At 43.5% G+C, this 19,148-nt stretch overlaps 1 protein-coding gene across 3 annotated transcripts; it reads right to left on the bottom strand.

The window, feature by feature from the left end:
- Positions 1-8,448: 8,448 nt before the first annotated feature.
- On the bottom strand, positions 8,449-16,050 carry LOC129838766 (caprin-2-like). Of its 3 annotated transcripts, none has more exons than XM_055905933.1 (21): positions 15,868-16,050; positions 14,835-15,084; positions 14,643-14,705; positions 14,462-14,548; positions 13,654-13,883; positions 13,425-13,507; positions 13,137-13,277; positions 12,981-13,021; positions 12,611-12,844; positions 12,425-12,463; positions 12,222-12,350; positions 11,949-12,033; positions 11,804-11,856; positions 11,552-11,680; positions 11,340-11,450; positions 11,091-11,234; positions 10,804-10,954; positions 10,362-10,538; positions 10,049-10,089; positions 9,862-9,928; positions 8,449-9,764 (listed from the first exon to the last, which is right to left on the bottom strand). In XM_055905933.1, exons 2-21 carry the CDS (start codon positions 15,069-15,071, stop codon positions 9,184-9,186), a joined length of 2,823 nt encoding a protein of 940 aa, XP_055761908.1. In that variant the 5' UTR covers positions 15,072-15,084; positions 15,868-16,050; the 3' UTR covers positions 8,449-9,183. The 3 variants fall into 3 exon arrangements, with proteins under 3 accessions (XP_055761908.1, XP_055761909.1, XP_055761907.1); XM_055905934.1 differs by lacking the exon at positions 15,868-16,050 and adding an exon at positions 15,483-15,756 and having other exon boundaries at positions 10,425-10,538; XM_055905932.1 differs by lacking the exon at positions 15,868-16,050 and adding an exon at positions 15,483-15,756.
- Positions 16,051-19,148: the final 3,098 nt, after the last annotated feature.

Here is a 19,148-nt window from a genome sequence, read left to right on the forward strand (position 1 = left end):
GAATATGCCAGTGCTTTTTCAGGATTGCTTTCATTTTCTCCGAACCATTGGTGTACTTAGTGCAAAAGACTGTTGCGTTGTTTTTCTTCCAAGTTTTTAGTAATTCGTCTTAGTTTTTGAGATATTTTAGCATTGCTGTCAAAATCTGTCTGGTGGCCACAGAATGGTTAACCCTGCATGACTGGCTATATGGTAGAACATTCTAGAGGGGAAGGGGATGCATACTATCCGCACATAGCAAGGTATTGCGATCTGTGGGCTTTGTGTATTAGTCTGCCCGTATTGCGTCATTCTCTTTGATAATCCATAAATCCAAGTAGATTATTTTTCTCTCATCAGTCTGCATGGTGAATTTGAGGTATTCAGAGGTCTCGTTTAGTAGAGTTGGGAATTAATTGAGTTCCTGCTGACTTCCTTCCCAGAGCACAAAGACATCTATATATCTCTTCCATACGAGGACTTTAGAAAGTAGGTGGTGTCTGTTTTGTAAAGGAGTGCTTCCTCAAATTGTCCCACATACAGGTTTACATTGTTGGGTAGCACACAGGAAAATCTCTAAGATAAATTCCTTTTGAATTTTTAACCAAATGTAAATTGTTCCTGTTTTGATTAATTTAAGAGTGAGTTAGGTCTGCTCTATACCAAATTAGCATACCCCCCTTCCCTGTTTCACACCTGGTAGTTTGGTGGATGGAAATATCAGCTCTCTAACCTAGAGGGAAACCAGTCTCCTCTATACCATGTTTATTGTAGGATGACAATGTATGTATTTATGATTTCTTTGGTGAAATCCAGCTTCCTGTTCTTTATGCCAAAGGCAGATGACCTCAGGCCTTGCATATCCCAGGTTGAGATAGTGAATGCTTTGTGTTCCATAAAGCATCCAATGTTGTTTGTGTGGTTTAGTTGATTGGTTGGGGTGTGGAGGGTGGTGCTGTGGTCTGGATGCAGGTCCTCTCGGCGTGGGTCCTCTATGCATAGGTCCAGTCGGTCCTTTAGATCATTTGGCATTATGTTCAACCGCCAACCACAACGTATAACCATGCCAGTCCAGGACCTCCACAACTGGCTTCCTCACCTGCGGGATTGTCTGAGACCAGCCACACGGACAGCTGATGAAACTGAGGAGCATTTACCCTTTATTTTTAGCCCATTGTTAAGAATGAGAATTGTTCCACTGATCATACTAAAATAAATAGATATCTCCTTGAGACAAGAGGACATTAAAAAATACCACTACACCCAACCCAAATACCTTTATTTATTGACCCCCTAGAATCAAACGTACACATGAGGATTCACAGTCTGTTTGACAAAATTTACATAGCTACAAATCAGGTCACCCTACCAAACGTAGCTGCTGAAACAGACTGTAGGTCTGTCTGCTGCCTTTTCGTTGTCACAGCCTAAATGCAAGTCACTAAATCGACTTAAGTACATGCTGTCAAAAGGCTGCCTTATGCAATAGGGACGGGAGTAAAAACAACCTAACTTTGGTGACAATATTGTACATAAAAACAGATACTATTTTCACAGTTTTATCAACTGAGCAGATAACGTTCTTGATCTCAATTCAACTCCAATCTTGAGGGGCATTTCTTTAAAACATGCATCCAATCCCTTACATAACTAGACCAATCAAATGCCGTGGTTCACAGTGCTGTGGCAAGACAAGAAACTGATGCGGTTACGCACGTGATGTTAAATTGCAGGCGCAGATTTCAAAATGATTTGGAGCACAGAAAAGTTTACGCGCCGACTATACAATGGACGAATTAGTTAAATAAAAGTAGTACTTTTCAAAGCGTTAGATAAGAAGTCTCAGAGCTCTGAGAAGAGTGTCAAATGCGTCCCACTGCCAATGCAGTAGTTGGCTGGTCTGCATTTAGCAAACAAGACAAATAATCCTGTGCCCATACAGTCAACACGTAGTTTTTAGCTTTAAAAATGCTAAATTCTCTAAACGCTAAATGTGTAGAACAGCATGAGCTGAACTATAGAACTGCACATTTCCTTTATGCCCCTGTTTCACAGCAAATTTCCTGCATCATTCTCTCAGCCTTTATTCAACATTCTATCCTGATTTGTAGAGTTCGAGAGAACTTTCCTGATTCAAACACTCATTTCTGCCTGGGGTAGAATTTAATGCAATTTAACGTTGAGCTTCCAGTCAACGCTCAGCCCCACTTATAAGTAGGCTACACTTACTATACTTTTAGTGGGGCCATTTTAGCAAGTAGAAGTACACTTAGTTGTCATCAAGTAGTACTATAACAATCATTTAGTACAAATAAAGTTGATCGAAAACATGGGTAGCCTTCACAAAACATTTTATTGATATGTTAGTCCTCATTGGAACTTAAGAGTCAATAAAAACATTAAAATACATTAAAAACAATAAAACATTTGATGACAGCGTGGTCCTTGGGGAACCGACATATACATGCCTGTAAAACAGAATGGTGGTGGTGGGGGTGGGGGGTTACTATTACACACCATATAATCATATTCATTGTGTTTCTGGTTGTAATGTAGACAACCTGTACGTACCATACTCGATGGGTGACCTGTCTGGGGAGTATGCAGGCCATGGAAGAACTGCGACATTGTCACCCTCCAGGAATTGTGTACAGATCCTTGCGACATGGGGCAGAGCATTAGCCTGCTGAAACGTGAGGTGATTACAGCGGAAGAATGGGCCTCAGGATTTCGTCACGGTATGTCTGTGCATTAACACTGTCATCGATTAAATGCAATTGTGTTTGTTGTCCGTAGTTTATGCCTGATAATACCATAATCCCACCTCGACCATGGGACACTGTTCACTACGTTGACATCAGCAAACCACTTTCCCACACAACGCCATACACGTGGTCTGCAGTTGTGAGTCCGGTTGGAAGTACTGCCAAACTCTCTAAAACGGCGTTGGAAGCGATTTATGTACACAGGTGTACCGGTTTAATGACTTCTGGTCAAGAAATTACACAGCTGTACCTGTGTAATGATCATGCCGTTTAATCATTTTATTGATATGCCACACCTGTCAGGTGGATGGATTATCATGGGAAATGCTCAATAACAGGGATGTAAACACATTTGTGCCACAGTGTACATACATGTAAAACGTCACACAGCCTACATATCAGTATATACACACAAAATATCTAAGTCAAATAGGGGAGCAGTATTGTGCAATTAGGTGTTGCTTTATCTGTTTTTTTAAACCAGATTTGCTGCCCACTTCTGAGATGGAACGGAGTTCCTTGCAATGATGGCTCTATATAATACTGTACGTTTTCTTGAATTTGTTCTGGATTTGTGGACTGTGAAAAGATCCCTGGGGGCATGTCTGGTGGGGTAAGTGTGTGTGTCAGAGCTGTGTGTAAGTTGACTATGCAAACAATTTGGAATATAACACTCCCAATTGAAAGAAAAGTGATGCAGTCAATGTCTCCTCTACCTTTAGCCAAGAGAGACTGGCATGCATAGTATTGATATTAACCCTCTGATTACAGTGAAGAGCAAGACGTGCCTCTGTTCTGGGCCAGCTGCAGGTTTTCTAGGTCCTTTGCAGCACCTGACCATATAACTGGGCAATAATCAAGATAGGATTAGAGCCTGCAGGACTTGCTTTGTGAAGTGTGGTGTCAAAAAAGAAGAGCATCACAGACAGACCTCTCCCCATCCTTACAACCATTGAATCAATCAATATGTTTTGACTATGACAGTTTACAATCCAAGGTACGTTGAAGTAATTTAGTCTCCTCAACAGAAACATTATTAATGATCAGATTCAATGAGGTCTAGAATTTAGGGAATGATTTGTACCAAATACAATGCTCTTAGAGATGTTCCAGACTAGTTTATTACTGGTCACCCATTCTAAAACTAAAACTCTTTGTTAATGGTTGCAGTGCTTTCATTAGCTGTGGATGTGTAACCTTTTATTTAACTAGGAAAGTCATGTTGAGCATATAGGGTTGAATCATCAGTGTACATAGACACACAGGCTTTGTTTAATGCAGGTCATTAGTAAAAATAGAAAAGAGTAGAGGGCACAGCACATTTGACATGTTTAACATCTGAATCCATGATACGGCAGAGGTTGAAAAGCCATAACAGTACAGCTCACACAATCTTTTATTAGTATTATGTTTTTTTTAAACCTAATTACGATCGTCTAATTGCGATCGTCTCATCGCTGCAACTCCCCAACAAGCCCGGGAGAGGCGAAGGTCAAGTCATGCGCACTCTTTAACACCCGCCCGCATAACCTGGAAGCCAGCCACACCAATGTGTTGGAGGAAACACAGTTCAACTGATGACCAAAGTCAGCCTGCATGCGCCCGGCCCGCCACAAGGAGTAGCTGGAGCGCGATATTTGGCACCCCTGCCTTTGACAAAGTGGGCACTGCTTATCAAAGGGCGTCATCAGCAATCACCTTAAAAGCCCATATGCCACTGGTTGAGAGAAATTGTCATTGTTTTTGGGCAGATTATGTGAGGTTTTCTGTGTTTGATGTGAGTCTTGGTCAGTTTAGCTCAGAATAGGCCACCCCTGTCAATCTGCAGCCACAGGCAGCGGCCTTGACGGCCATGAGGCTACCATCCTCAGTAGCTTTCCATCTAAATTGTGAATACCAGGTGGTTTCTCATTTATGGACAATACATTTTTCCACCTGAACCAAACTAACTAATTTTACATTGCACATTTCTTTCATTAGGTATTTCATGCATGAATAGGATAGCTCAGTTTGTTGTTGGCATTTCATGCCTACATTTGCCAATGAAGTAGTAATTATTTAATTGGCACCATCAAAAGTGTGGTAAATGAGCAATCTGATTCAATGAGAGTTGATTTAGTCTGTCCATAATTTCCTTAAAAGTATTCGGAAGCTTTTTTCCACTATATGTTATGTCACTTATCTTGGCTTCATAATACAATTTCTTTTCAGTTTAGTCATTTCTCAATCAGATGTGCAGCCAGACTTATTCATCACTCCTGTTGCCTTGTCCCTCAACCAGACAGCTTTTAAATTCCTCATCAATCCACAGGGCTTTAAGTTCTGTCAGTTTCTAACAGTCAGTTTCTTATGACAGCACCCCTGTGCGTACAAGTGTACATCACATTAGGAACATGTTCTTTCCATGACAGACTGACCAAGTGAAAGCTATGATCCCTGATTGATGTCACCTGTTAAATCCACTTATAACACAGTTTCCTCCCCTTCATTTCTAAGCCTTGATACATGGATTGTGTATGTGTGCCATTGAGGGTGAATGATTTAAGAGCCTTTGAATGGGGTATGGTAGGTGCCAGGCACACCACTTTGTGTGTGAAGAACTGCAACTTTCTGGGATTTTCCACACTCAACCGTTTCCTGTGTGTTTCAAGAATAGGTTACGACCCAAAGGACATCCAGCCAACTTGACAACTGTTGAAAGCATTGGAGTAAACATGGGCCAGCATCCATGTGGAACACTTTAAACACCTTGTAGTCCATGCCCGGACAAATTGAAGCTCTTCTGAGGGCAAAGGGGGGTGCAACTCAATATTAGTAAGGTGTCCTAATGTTTTGTACTTGACAATAAGGACAGTTTTCAAACACAAGTATGAACAAAATCTAGTCTGTAGTTTGAGTCGCAATGGATAGTCGACCCTTAGGGCTGGACAGTGGTTCCTCAGGACCAGGACAGAGGAAGAGAAAGTTACATTAACCCTTGTTCACCTTATCAGATAGTGGCAGAGGAACCATCAGTTTTCCCCTTGGCCATCAGCATAGCATTGACCTTAGTAGACATCTCCACGCCTCCCCATTTTCTGTAGGCTTGCCCCCCTGAGGACTGGGGCCCCAGGAGACCTGCTCCAGGGAAACAATAACTGAACTGGGACACTTCATATTGAAAATAGATATCCAACAGCTAGGGGCTAATTTACCTGGCTGGCTTTCCATCTTGCTCAAGCCAATTTTGCAAGGCCAGGTTGGAGGGCTAGCTAGTGTCTGCTAGCCCAGGTTCTGTTACAATCAATATATACATTTTTAATAGGGATATACTTAACATTGGCCACCACGATAATACATTAAGTGCATTCTACAGTATACAATCTGTAGGACTCTGTTGAACTGGGTTTGTTGGTGGAAAGAGGGCTAATGAATACAGGTGAGCACCCTTAATAGCAAAGACCCGCCTCTTTCCAGGTGGTTGTTATTGGTTTTTTGATGGAGGTGTGTGGTGGCCTATAAGGAGCATGCTCCCCTCCAGGGTGTTCCCCGTGTTCCCCTGCTCAGACATTGCTGACGCATGCCAGATCTTACAACGCCTAGATAGGTATTTTACATATCAGCTAACCACATCATATGTTACAGCAATCGGGTGCCCGATGGCATAATTGATGACATGGCATGGAACCAGTGGTTGACGCATGCAACGGGCGTGTACCTCTTGTAGTGGATATTTTAATCAATAATGAGGAGAGTCAAGGTCAATCAAGTTATGCACTTTATTAAAACTGTATCGATAAGGGAGCTGGTCACACCACCAACAATGTGAATGGAGTGAGAGCCCACTGAGTGGAGTGAGCCTCTGGGTTATGTACCATCTCAAGATAGGTGCAACCTCAGATGATTCCAAACACCAACCCCACACATCCTGTGCCAGCACTTGGCATCCAGTACAAAGAACTTGTTTTGTTCAGTACTAATAACACAAAAGGACATATTTCGTTACTTAGTCTCCACCTTGCTAACAAAGAAACCAGGGGAGAGGACAATCTCCCCCAAGGCCCAAGGAGAGGGTGACTGACGCAGAGACATTGTGGAGACAAGTGATTGGTTCCCCATTACTCACACCATCCCTTCACATGGTTTATATTAGATACACATTCACCTATGGAAACAATGTTCCCTTCTGACCTCCTTTGCCCCTATTCTCTTTCTGATATTCTGTATAGCAACAGGGACATGTGACTGAGGCCCATATGAGGAAGTGCAGCTGCCAATACCAGAATACGAAGGGAGACATTCTAATACGAGATCAACAGTTCAATTATATAAGCATATTTTGCAGCTAAGACATGTTACTGAGCTAATTCTCTGCTTAGACTTTGCTGACGACTGGCAGATTTTTCAATGCCTGGATAGGTATTTTACGTATCAGCATGCCACATTTTGGGCACGTCCCTCTGCCCAGATGTTGCTGACGCATGCCAGATCTTACAACACCTGGATAGGTATTTTACATATCAGCTAACCACATTTTACAGCAAACCCTGTTACAGCAATCTGGCAGTCGATAGCACAGTCGATGACATGGCATGCAACCTCTAAGCAGGGGAACGCCACCTAAATGTTATGCAGCGTTTCTAACCAAGTGGGAAGGCGGTAACTACCAGTTGGATGCATTCATGTGCTTTGAACTCGTTGAGAAACGCCAGTTGGCTAATGGCCAACCACAAACTAAATGTACAGTGATCATGCTAGTAAACAAATGTGTTAAAACAATTGCATTTTATGTTTTGTTACATTTAACTCCCAAAAATGTTCGAGGTAATTGCCTCTGGAATGCATCGTCGTCTGAGCAGGGGAACAGCATTTGAGATGTACTCTATACACTATTAAAACGTATTGTGACACAGAAAGCTATTCAAGTAGAAGTGTGTTAATGTCACGTTATTCATACCCTATAAAATGTGATTTAGTATTAAATACACTACACCATATAAATGCACTGGAAGACAGATTATCCATTATATTAATCAGATACTCAAGTGGCCGCTCTAACAACGGAAAGTTTCATAAAGGGAAGGCAGTCGAGAGGTGGGACCATTCTAGCCAATGAGAGGGAAGATACATGTGTGAACAGGTACAACTCCAAATTTGACACTCATTGACTGCCATACAATAACTTGTTGCTTGGTGAGCATAAAATAAAAAAATCCATCTGTTGCAGAAGACAGATTTTGGGACCAGTTGTCTCAGTCACTTGGCCTCTTTCTCTGCTGTACTGAAAGAGTTCGAAGCTATTGTACTTTGTGTGCATGGGATATGGTGGTGACGTTACACTTGTGCGGTATTTCTTACCATTTGCTAGTATCCCTCTGTCACTAGCCTAAGATTTTACATTAAATTTAACCTGTAGGAATAGCCAACTACTAGACTAATATATTCACTGATCTGTAGGCTGAGGTGCTAATGTGAAGTGACATCATTTGACAAACCATGCAGAGATGACAATATAGCCTTTGTAAAAATGAATACTCGCCTTTCCGCATGGACTGTACATTTCAAGATGCATGTCATTGAGTAGAACTGTTCAGCATCTAAACTGCATTTATCAATTGAGATACAATGCCATAGCCTACTTTTAACTAAATGAATGGACCAACCCCTACAAGTGAAGAGGTAGAGCCATGCAAAAACAGAAGGCAACTCTTATTAACTGCTGAAACATTGTTTTATTCAAGCACATTGAGGAATCACATCTCCATAGGCAATATGGCCTTTAGTGTTCAGAATCAGACACAATACCCCCCCACCCAACCATTTTACCCCGATCACCCCACACAGCACAGAATGCATTTAAAGTGCTTAGCATTGTCAAGTACAGTCCATTATAATTCATTTTCGCCAACCATACATTAGCCATTCAATGAATTTACCCAGTCATTCAGAAAACAAAGAAAAAGCCACCAATTCATAACATTTAATTTAAGGTCTTAGAGACCTGACACATTGTAACTAAAGCGGACCTGCTACTAGAACTATAAGTGTGACACCCAATACAGCAGCAGTAGTGTATAGTAGAGGCAGCTATTCACAATCTAACAGTTTTAGTCAGAAAATGGAGTGTCGGTCTCTAAGCACCACAACCAAAAACCACATTCGTGGGAAAATGCTCACATTATGGGTCATGAAAGGTCAAGCCAGCAGGAATTCTTCCCCTCAACCCCTTAGTGACCCAGAAGTAATTAGTGGTTGCAATTTACAGGGTAAACAAAAGGGTGATCCTAAAAGGTTTGAACATTGATACACTCAAGGACTGGGGTAGGCAATGAACCCAGCACTGGGTGGGTATGCAGTCTGACCACATGAAATGGAAAATGTCAGTTTCTCCTTTTAAGTGCAAAGCAATAATATCTCCTCCACCTGTATCCTCCATGTTGGCTCAAGAGGCCACAGTAGCTCAGTCCTGGTAGAGCAGGAAGCCAGAGAAAGTGCTGTACTTCCAGCTGCTGCCATAGATGGAGCCGCGGTGCAGCCGCAGCCACACCTGGTCTCCCTGGTACAGCTGCAGGATGGAGTGGTTGCTGGCCGTCTCGTGGTCCGGAGCCCCGTCGTTGGCGTACGCAGACACCATCACCTCGTCGTTGCGCATCAGGTTGACGTAGAGCGGCACGTTGACCGCCAGCTTGAGGATGTGGAAGAGGAAGACGTAGGTGCCGTTGGCTGGGCAGGTGAAACGACCCACATTGGTGTTGAACATTTCCCCCAGGTTGCTGTGGAGCTGGTCAAAGGCGATGGGCTGGTCCAGGGTGCCCGGGGTGTAGTTGGCTGTGCGGGCTGCTGTGAAGGCCACGCGGAGGAGCTGGGGATGCTGGGGGAGCGGGTACATGGGTACGTGCAACAGGGTGTGGGGGGCATGAGGGGTCACCTGGGGGGTGAGGTCCATGCCAACACCCTGCAGCGAGTCGCCGTGGGCGGAGTCCACCAGGGAGTAGTTGCACTCCCGGTCTGGGCTGCTCACCTGGGAGGAGTCACTCCAACCTGTTGCGGAGGACCAATCAAATGCCAGTTAACTAAGCCCCCAAAATACCCAACCAATCAGATGTTGTATCAAGTCAGAAGAATGAAGTGAACTTACCACCATTATTGTGCCTTTGTCCTGCATTGCTTCCACCACGCCTGTAGCTGTGCTGGTAGCCAGTGTCCTAATGGAGAAGAACACACCACTAGACAAGTCAAAACCTCTGAAACATATCACTTCAGCAATCTATACTAATGTAAATAAAATATCTGATTGCTTCCCGAATCTGTGTGTAGTGTCTTACCCGAGCGCCGTACAAGTGAGCTTGGGGGATGAAGCTTCCTCCTGGGGAGCGCAGACCAGCCCGAAACCCAAGGGGAAGGGGGACAGACAAATTGGATTGTGAAGGCTAATGCAAAACCTTGTAATATTATGATAATGTCATGTGGAAACTTGTGAGGCAAGGGAATGGAGTTCACTTGATCCAATCCATTTAAGGTTTAGAAGCTCAATCTGAATCAGTAGGAGACATGCATAAGCAGAACAAGATAGGATAGAGGGAAAGGATGAGAGATGGGATTGAGGGATGGGAGAAGACAAGATAAGAGGATAAATACCTCTGTGCCCACCAGAAGAGCGAAAGTAGGAGTGTGCCAGTCCCTTGCCACCACGTGCAATACCTCTAACAGATCCTTTGTAGTATGATTGGTCAGAACGGCCCATGGTGCCACAGGATTGGCTAGGGGACAGGAAGATCTGCCCACCACTACCCACCAGACATTCAGACTGGTTCACTGCCCAAGGGAGATAAGAGTAGACTGTCATATTCATTAAGAAGAAAACAGACAAACAAGGGGTGTATTCATTACGTCTTGCAATGCAAACCGTTTACCAATATAAGAACCAAACGACAACAGGAAGGGACCCAACTGAATGTCCAATAGAAACGTATTTCTTGTGTATCGAATACACCCCTGGTCTTGCCCAATAAACGAATTTGAGTTTTCCGTTGCAAAACGTTCCCTATTCCCTGCCCTAATGAACACAACTCTGGCATACCTGACTGTAGGTGTACGTCCTCCGACGGAGCAAACTCTGGTGGGGTCTGGGTGCTGGTGGTGACATAGCACAGGCCGTTGGAGTCCGAATAGGGGTTAATATCGGATTTAAAGTCTCCAGTCGGAAGTAAGGGGGCGTTCACCTTGAATACCTTCAGAGACAAAACAGACCCAAGACTCATACTAAAATGTCCCTCAAAGACTACCTAGGAGTGTATTTTATGGGTATTCAGACTAAAGCCTGTTGCCCATTCTATGAACACGTTAAGTGTGGTAGGGTAGACTTACCGAATGCATGGTCTGGAAGGGGACCATGCTGAGTGTACGTCTGCTGGGAGGGGTAGAAAACGACTGCCCCTGGGTGGGGGTTGGGGTACAAGGAGGCACCACCCCGTTACAGGGGGATTGCTTCCCAGATTCAGAGATGGTAGTCTGGGTACAGATAAAGAACACTGTCAAGGGAGACTTAAACAAAACCAGAATAGTATGCACTTTAGACTTGCCGATCCTACATGTTCAGGGAATGAGTCGTTTTACCCGAGCAGAGGTCTTCTCGTCCAGGGTGATGGAGATGGAGGACTCCCTACGGTAGAAGGGAGGAGGAGAGGGGCAGGCAGTCTCACTCTCGGACAGCAGCAGACATGGATCCTGGAGAGGACAACCATTGTGCTATATAACAATTGTGGAACTAAAAGAAGAAAATGTCATTGTTTTAATGGGTCTCATTTAACAGATAGGGGTGTTCTTACAATGGTTATGGCGTGAGCTAGGTCCTCTGTAGTTAGGTCCAGCTCACAGCTCTCTAGACAACCCCCGTCTCCATTGGTCAGATTGGGTTCGTCATCAACAGGGAGGAGTTTAGAAGGCAATGGAGTGGACTGAGAGAGGACAAAAATATTCAACTTAAAATACTTACTCCAGCAGTCAAAAGCTTAACGAGCCCTGGTCAAAATTAGTGCACTAGAATATGGTGCCATTTCACACACTTCTCCAGATCTTACATGCAGTGTTTTGGGGAGATGGTCCACTGGGCTTCTCCTTGACTCCCTCTGTACTGTTAAGAATAAGAGGTAAAACATCTGCTAAGTATTGACTGTTCTGCTAGAAGTCAGCCACTTAAATGACAACTTTGTTGTGGTAGGCTACCGAGTGGAGAGGAGGATCCAGAGGCACGCCGGCCCAGTCTAGGATGGCCGTTAGTGGGTGATCCTTCTCCATCCAGAAGAGAATCCTGGAGACAGGGGATTAATCCAGCATTGTATTTATTAGACACCCAACAAAACATTGAGGGACTACATGGACTTAACCAATAAGAACATTTTATTTTTCACGCAGTGCCCCGTGGTAAACCCGACCCAGGTGGAACATCGGAAATGATCCATGACTTTTCACCTGGAAGTGATCTGAGCAGTACTGTACCTGCATGAAGCTGAAGGAGCCTCTGATCTTGGTCATCAGGTCCTCCAGCTGCTGCTTGCGCAGGATGGGGTCCTTGGGCAAGGAAGACTGGGCGTTGAACACCTCCACAGGGGTGTCCACACGAAGTGCCTGATGGAAATTACAATGTGATGGCGTAATATGGACAGGTCCATCAAACGTAAGAGACGCAAGAGTCTACTCACAGCTGTGGCGTCCCGCTCCCTTTTGGACTTCGCTCTTCTCTGGGGAAACAGAGTCATTGAGTTGTATGATTGATCTGAACTAAGATCAGCTAGCCCAATCCCAGTGTTAACCTTGACCATTATTAGAGATCACAACTAGTCTCAAGTTCCAACTGCCCTAAGAGTTCAGGTATAAGAATATCTCACCTGTTTGGGTTCAGCATTCTGTTTCTTGGTAGTAACCGGCACTTTGGAGATGAACACAGCCGCCCCTCTCCATGGTTTCTGGATTACAGGCTGAGTGGAGTCCGACTCCATATCCCACGAGTCTGGTGGCTCCTGTTCCTTCATGGCCTGGAACTCAGCCTTCCAGTTCTGGGTAACGGGAGTGTCTCGACACCCATTGGGGTCTGTGTCAGGCAGGTAGTGTCTGTTAAGAAACTGGCATCACCCACAGACTATCACCACAACAGTACGACATCCACAGTGCATTCAGGTAAATGGCTTAAGGAGAACGCTGGTTGAACGTTGAAAAGGTAGTGGCACACAACTTGCAGGAAATGTTGGAGGTTCTTACCTCTCTGCTAGGCACGTCTTTTTTGTTTGACGTCATTAGGGCTGCAAGGCAAAATAACATCCAGCTAAATGACAAAATGTTGTATACATTCATTGTTCTATACCCAGCCTGATAAGTGGCTTTTGAATAAGAATATTTGCACTGTTGTAGACTTACTAGAGAGGCTGGCTGTTTGAGACACCGTCTTCTTGGTCATGGGAACCTCTACTTCCTTGGGACTCTTGCTCGGAGGCGGCGGTACACAATCAAAGTACCCACAATCCATCAGCTTCGCCAACTTAGCCTTCAGGACCTTGTCTGGAAACATTTAAAGGCATGCATTTTAAACACGGCAGCTAAAGTAGTTCAGCAAATGGCAGATAAAGTTGAGGATACCAGTCATAGTAAATGGAGTATCTGAGCAGGTGTTTAAAAAGGTACAGGTGAGGTAGTGTTTAAACTCACAGGTGGTTCCAGCTATTGGTTTATTATTCCCCTCCAGCAGGTCCAGGTAGACCAGGGCTGCGCTCTCCATCTGCTCCTCCAAACTGGGACACAGTAGAAAGGGATCAGACTAGTCTTCAATCAACACAGACGTGCGAGATTGCGTTTCATAGTAACTTATGCTGTTGTCCCTCAACTCCAACAGAATGTGTGTGTGGGGTGTGTGGTGCGCACATCTATTCCCCAGTACCTCACATTGTTGTCCCTCTTCACCCCCAGTAGTTCAGCGAGCTCAAGAAGGCTTTGTAGCTCTGCAACCTGGAGCTTGCGGGCAGAGAGGAGGTCCTCCCTGATGTGCTCGTGCTGCAGCAGGGTCTGCAGGAGGAACTTAACCTGCAGCACTACACACAGCCTCCTCTTCTCTACCTCCTGCTTGGCCATCTGCTCCTTCCTCAACGCCTTCTTCTGGGCTTTTAGCAGCTAAAGGGGGGTGGTTAGATGGATTCTATGGGCCAATCCCAAAAATACTCCTACACCTTGGCCTGATCACTAGACCTAGGCCAGTCAACTTGCTATTGTGGATTTCAAATGTCTGAAATGGGTGTAAGTTAAAGTCCATTATGTTGTCTTGTAAAAATACAAGATGATTCATCATGAGTCTGGACAACAACAAAAAAGTGATCTGTTGACCAGCTAATAGTTCTACATTACTGACACTATCTGACCATGCACTTAGAAGCAGGGAAAGTCAAAACTAACCATGAAAGCAATCAAGCAGCAGAATGGAACAGCAGTGTTCCAACTCAGCTCTGTAATGGGCTACAGCCACCCGTGTACAATCCATTGACGAGGCTGGACTCCAATCCAATATGTCATAGCCTTTCTACCCTCATTGACCTATTATCAGATGCTTGAAATGAACAGAGAAACGTTATTCTGACTATGCATAAGAAACTACACCTGGTCTACCAAGGAGAATGCATGCGGTGCTGCTCTGCCCATCCCCATTCATACACACAGCAGCACTATGATAAGCAATGGCTAACAGAGATCCTTACTTCCTGTGTTAGGCCCCCAAGGGTCTTGTGCAGCTCCTGGGCAAACTGCAGGTTGTGGATCACTTCATCATACTTCTCCACTGCATCCTGACATTGAAAGAGTCCAAAAGGCAACATCTCAATCATCTGGTTGAAAGAAATGTACTGCTTTTATTACCACAATTAGAAATCGTGTTCTTACTATCTGGTCTTGATTGAGTGATTCCCCATGTTTCAAACGCTTCCTGTAGTCTTCCAATTTAATCTGTGGATACAAACACTTACAATGTCTTCATTTTACGGTAACATGCAGGAAACCCTGAAAGGAACGGTAACGTCACCTCCTACTGAAACACCCACCAAACCCCTAATCATGTCAAGTCATCCATACTACCTTCTTTTTCTCCAGGTTGCGGATCTTGTGCTTGAGGCAGATGAGGCCGTCCTCGATGTAACTCTCGTAGCCCTGGTAGATGGTGGTGGAGGCTGCCAGGGCCAGCTGGAGAGGACCCAGCCCACCAGAGGAGCCCATCTTGGGGCTACCTGCCTTCAGGCTCCCCTGCCTCCCCTTCTCGGAGCACTCAGGTGAAGGAGACACATCCCGGGCTGGGGATGGAGACAGCTGCACCATGTTCAGATCGTCGCTGGAGGGGGTTCAAGACAGAACAGGTAATGGTCATGACTGGTGTCCATAGGATGAAAATGTTAGCCATGAAATGTGTGATTTTCTTGCGTCATCACTATCAGATGTTGCTTTAATGGGCCAATTTAATTTCTAGTAGAAAGGATGTCTCCTCTCCCCCCCATCACTATGAGTTTCCATAAATGTGCTAATATTCTAGTAACGCGCTAGCCTCAACCGCCTCTGGGTGAATGCCAAACCCGTGATAGTGCATTTTTGGCCATTGCACAGCCGGTGTAATTACGTACGGTGTTGATGGATTTTATTAATCAGAGAACCGTGAAACAGCAGATAGACATCACATAGCACGCGACAACGTTAAACAATGGTTATTATTTAAAATGAATCCCAAACACATACCCAATGTGTGCGCATTTAGTGTCGCCGACGGGATTCATCTCATGCTTAAAGTTGTGTATTTTTTTAAATGTTGTTTGGGAATCAGGCGTGGATGTTCATTCTATGGAATCTTATAAAACGCTTCCATCTTAATCGGTATCACATTTTTCAGAAGCGCCGTGCCCGCATCACTTCTTCAAAAGCATACTCTCTCTACAGAGTACAGATGCCACAAACACATTCCAAACCAAAAGTATAAGAATGAACAGCAACTCGAATACTGCATTTCTTAACCCATTATACAACTAGTATGGAGTTCTTAAAATCTGTAAACATTATAAATTCAAAACCCATGTCGTCATCCTTGACAAAAACAAGTGCCACATTAAGAAAACAGCTGACTAACCTCGTGGCTGGTTGTGTGTGTTGAAAATGCTTTTGCTGCAAATCCCGACGCTTGCTATCCAAACGCCAAATAAAGTACTGGTAGCCCTCTCTAACCCGTCCAAACAGTCATGTTATTTTACAGAGGGAAACGAGTGCGAACTCATACCTTTATATAGGCCTACCTTTCTCCGCCCAAACATTGAGGGAGTTCGATTAGGCCTAATTGCAGCGGGCTATGGCCCGTGACATAAATGGGCAAAAGCGGGGAGGGTGGAGCGACCGCTCAAATCGATCAGTAATCTGTGCCGCTCGGTCTTGTTGTCAAGAAGGCAGCATACATAGTTCAGAAACAGAAATATATTTTCCATAAAATAAATGTTGGAATTTTCAATTTTGTTTTATGTGGAAAGGCAGATAAAGCCTTTTATCACACGCGTTTATGCAACAACAACAAAATAAATTACTTTTGCATGTGAAAACAGAATCGTGCTCATTAAGCCTTCTCCATCTGCTTAACCTACATCACTTTTATTTTGAGCCCACTTCGCTGTCGGCCAAAATGGGGGACCTGGCTCATGCTTGGGACTGGTTCCAAAACGTAAACAAACAAACTCGGTTCCGGGGGGGGTTCCGGGGCATTAATCGAATTCCCACATTTGGACTGCTGGGGCACAGAAAATCGACGTGACGTCATATAGCACCTGTTTTGCAAGCGCATCCACCTCCAATCCTGATTTAGGGTTGGGCGGTAAATCGTATAAACTGTATATTTTTAATTTACTATATACCTAGTGGGCTACACCGGTAATTCATCCACGAACCGGTTTGGGTTTTTATACTTTTAATGTTTAGTTTGTTAAATGTCAAAATTGAGTAATGGAAGTAGAACAATTATAACATTTTTTTTTTATTCACCTTTATTTAACCAGGTTGGCCAGTTGAGAATAAATTCTCATTTACAACTGCGACCTGGCCAAGATAAAGCAAAGCAGTGCGACACAAACAACAACACAGAGTTGCACATGGAATAAACAAACATACAGTCAATAACACAATAGAAAAATCTATATACAGTGTGTGGAAATGAGGTAAGATAAGGGAGATAAGGCAATAAATAGGCCATAGTGGCAAAATAATTACAATTTAGCACTTAAACACTGGAGTGATAGATGTGCAGAAGATGAATGTGCAAGTAGAGATACTAGGGTGCAAAGGAGCAACGACAACAAAAAATAACAGTATGGAGATGAGGTAGTTGCAGCTATTTACAGATGGGTTATGTACAGGTGCAGTGATCTGTGAGCTGCTCTGACAGCTGGTGCTTAAAGTTAGAGAGGGAGATATGAGTCTCCAGCTTCAGTGATTTTTGCAATTCGTTCCAGTCATTGGTAGCAGAGAACTGGAAGGAAAGGCGGCCAAAGGAAGTGTTGGCTTTGGGGGTGACCAGTGAATATACCTGCTCGAGGGCGTGCTACGGGTGGGTGCTGCTATGGTGACCAGTGAGCTGAGATAAGATGGGGCTTTACCTAGCAAAGACTTATAGAGGAAAACAAAAAACTTACTAGCACAGCCAAAGACACTTTATAGCAGGGGTGTCAAACTCATTCCACGGAGGGCCTAGTGTCTGCAGGTTTTTGGTTTTTCCTTTCAATAAAGCCCTAGACAACCAGGTGTGGGGAGTTCCTAACTAATTAGTGATGTTAATTCATCAATCAAGTACAAGGGAGGAGCGAAAACCCGCAGACACTCGGCCCTCCGTGGAATGAGTTTGACACCTGTGCTTTATAGTCTATAACTCAGTGTTGGGACCATAAACATTATAGGGACAGCTTCCGAAGCAGAAAAGGCCTAGAAATCGGTTCAAAATAAGAACTACCATTGAATCAATGAAAAATACATTGTCACAGAGGAAAATCTAAAAAATAACTAGATTTTTTTGACTAAAAAGAGGCATATGAAGACAAAAGAAACGTAAGTGTGTAAATAACACGAGTGCATGTAATAAAGAAAGTGAAGGACTACAAGGAAATGGTGGAATTGAACAAATAACTTTAGTTCTAATCTAGAGTGAGGCTACAAGAGGATTTGGATTCCTATGAAAAGTTAATAGGATGCTTCAGTCAGTTTTGTCCTATTATTTTTGGTTGACGTTTAGAAGAGTATAAAGTAATCAGTTTTAAAGCCAATTTTCCTGTAATTCTGAACGTTATTTTCATGTCTTATGAAGTGTTCATGCATTGCCTTCTGACAGTATTCATCCCCTTGATTTATTCCATATGTTGTTGTGTTTCAGCCTGAATTCAAAATGCATTACATAAAAATAAAAATGTCACCCAACACATATTTTTTGAAATTTTACCAATTTATTGAAAATTAAATGCAGACATGTCTATAAGTATTCACAACCCGAAGTCAATACATGTTAGAGTCACTTTTGGCCATGTGTCACGTTCCTGACCTGTTTCTGTTAGTTTTGTATGTGTTAGTTGGTCAGGACGTGAGTTTGGGTGGGCAGTCTATGTTTTCTGTTTCTATGTTTGTTTAAGGGTTGCCTGGTATGGCTCTCAATTAGAGGCAGGTGTTTGGCGTTTCCTCTAATTGAGAGTCATATTAAGGTAGGTTGTTTCACATTGCTTGTTGTGGGTGGTTGTCTCCTGTGTCTGTTTTTGTGCCATGCGGGACTGTTTTCGGTTTGTTTCTATGTTCTTTCTTTTATGTAGTCAGTTTTCCCTGTTCATGCGTTCTTCGTGTTTCATGTAAGTTCGTCGTCCAGGTCTGTCTACGTCGTTTATTTGTTTTGTAATTATCCAAGTGTATTTCGTTTTGTCTTCGTCTTTAAATAAATTCATTATGTCTATGTTGAACGTAAGTAGTTTGTGTGTGCACTTGCGTTTGTAGCTTCACGGTCGTTTGTTGTTTTTGTTAGTTTGTATAAGTGTTTCGTGTTACGTCTTCGTATAATAAAAAAGATGTATTCATATCATGCTGCGCCTTGGTCCTCTCTCAGTCCCTTTGACGATCGTGACACTGTGATTACAGCTGTCTTTCAGGGTAAGCCTAAGAGCTTTTCATACCTGGATTGTACAATATTTGCACAATTTTCTTTTTAAAATTCTTCAAGCTCTGTCAAGTTGGTTGTTGATCATGGCTTGACAGCCATTTTCAAATCTTGCCATGGATTTTCAAGCAAATTGAAGTCAAAACTGTAACTAGGCCACAGGAACATCAACGTTCTGGTTAGCAACTCTGATTTGGCCTGTTTTTCCTTTTCACTCTGTTATTTAGGTTAGTTTTCAATTG

This window comes from Salvelinus fontinalis, chromosome 39, assembly GCF_029448725.1.
Source record: "Salvelinus fontinalis isolate EN_2023a chromosome 39, ASM2944872v1, whole genome shotgun sequence".
In the NCBI taxonomy this organism is placed as follows: domain Eukaryota; kingdom Metazoa; phylum Chordata; class Actinopteri; order Salmoniformes; family Salmonidae; genus Salvelinus; species Salvelinus fontinalis.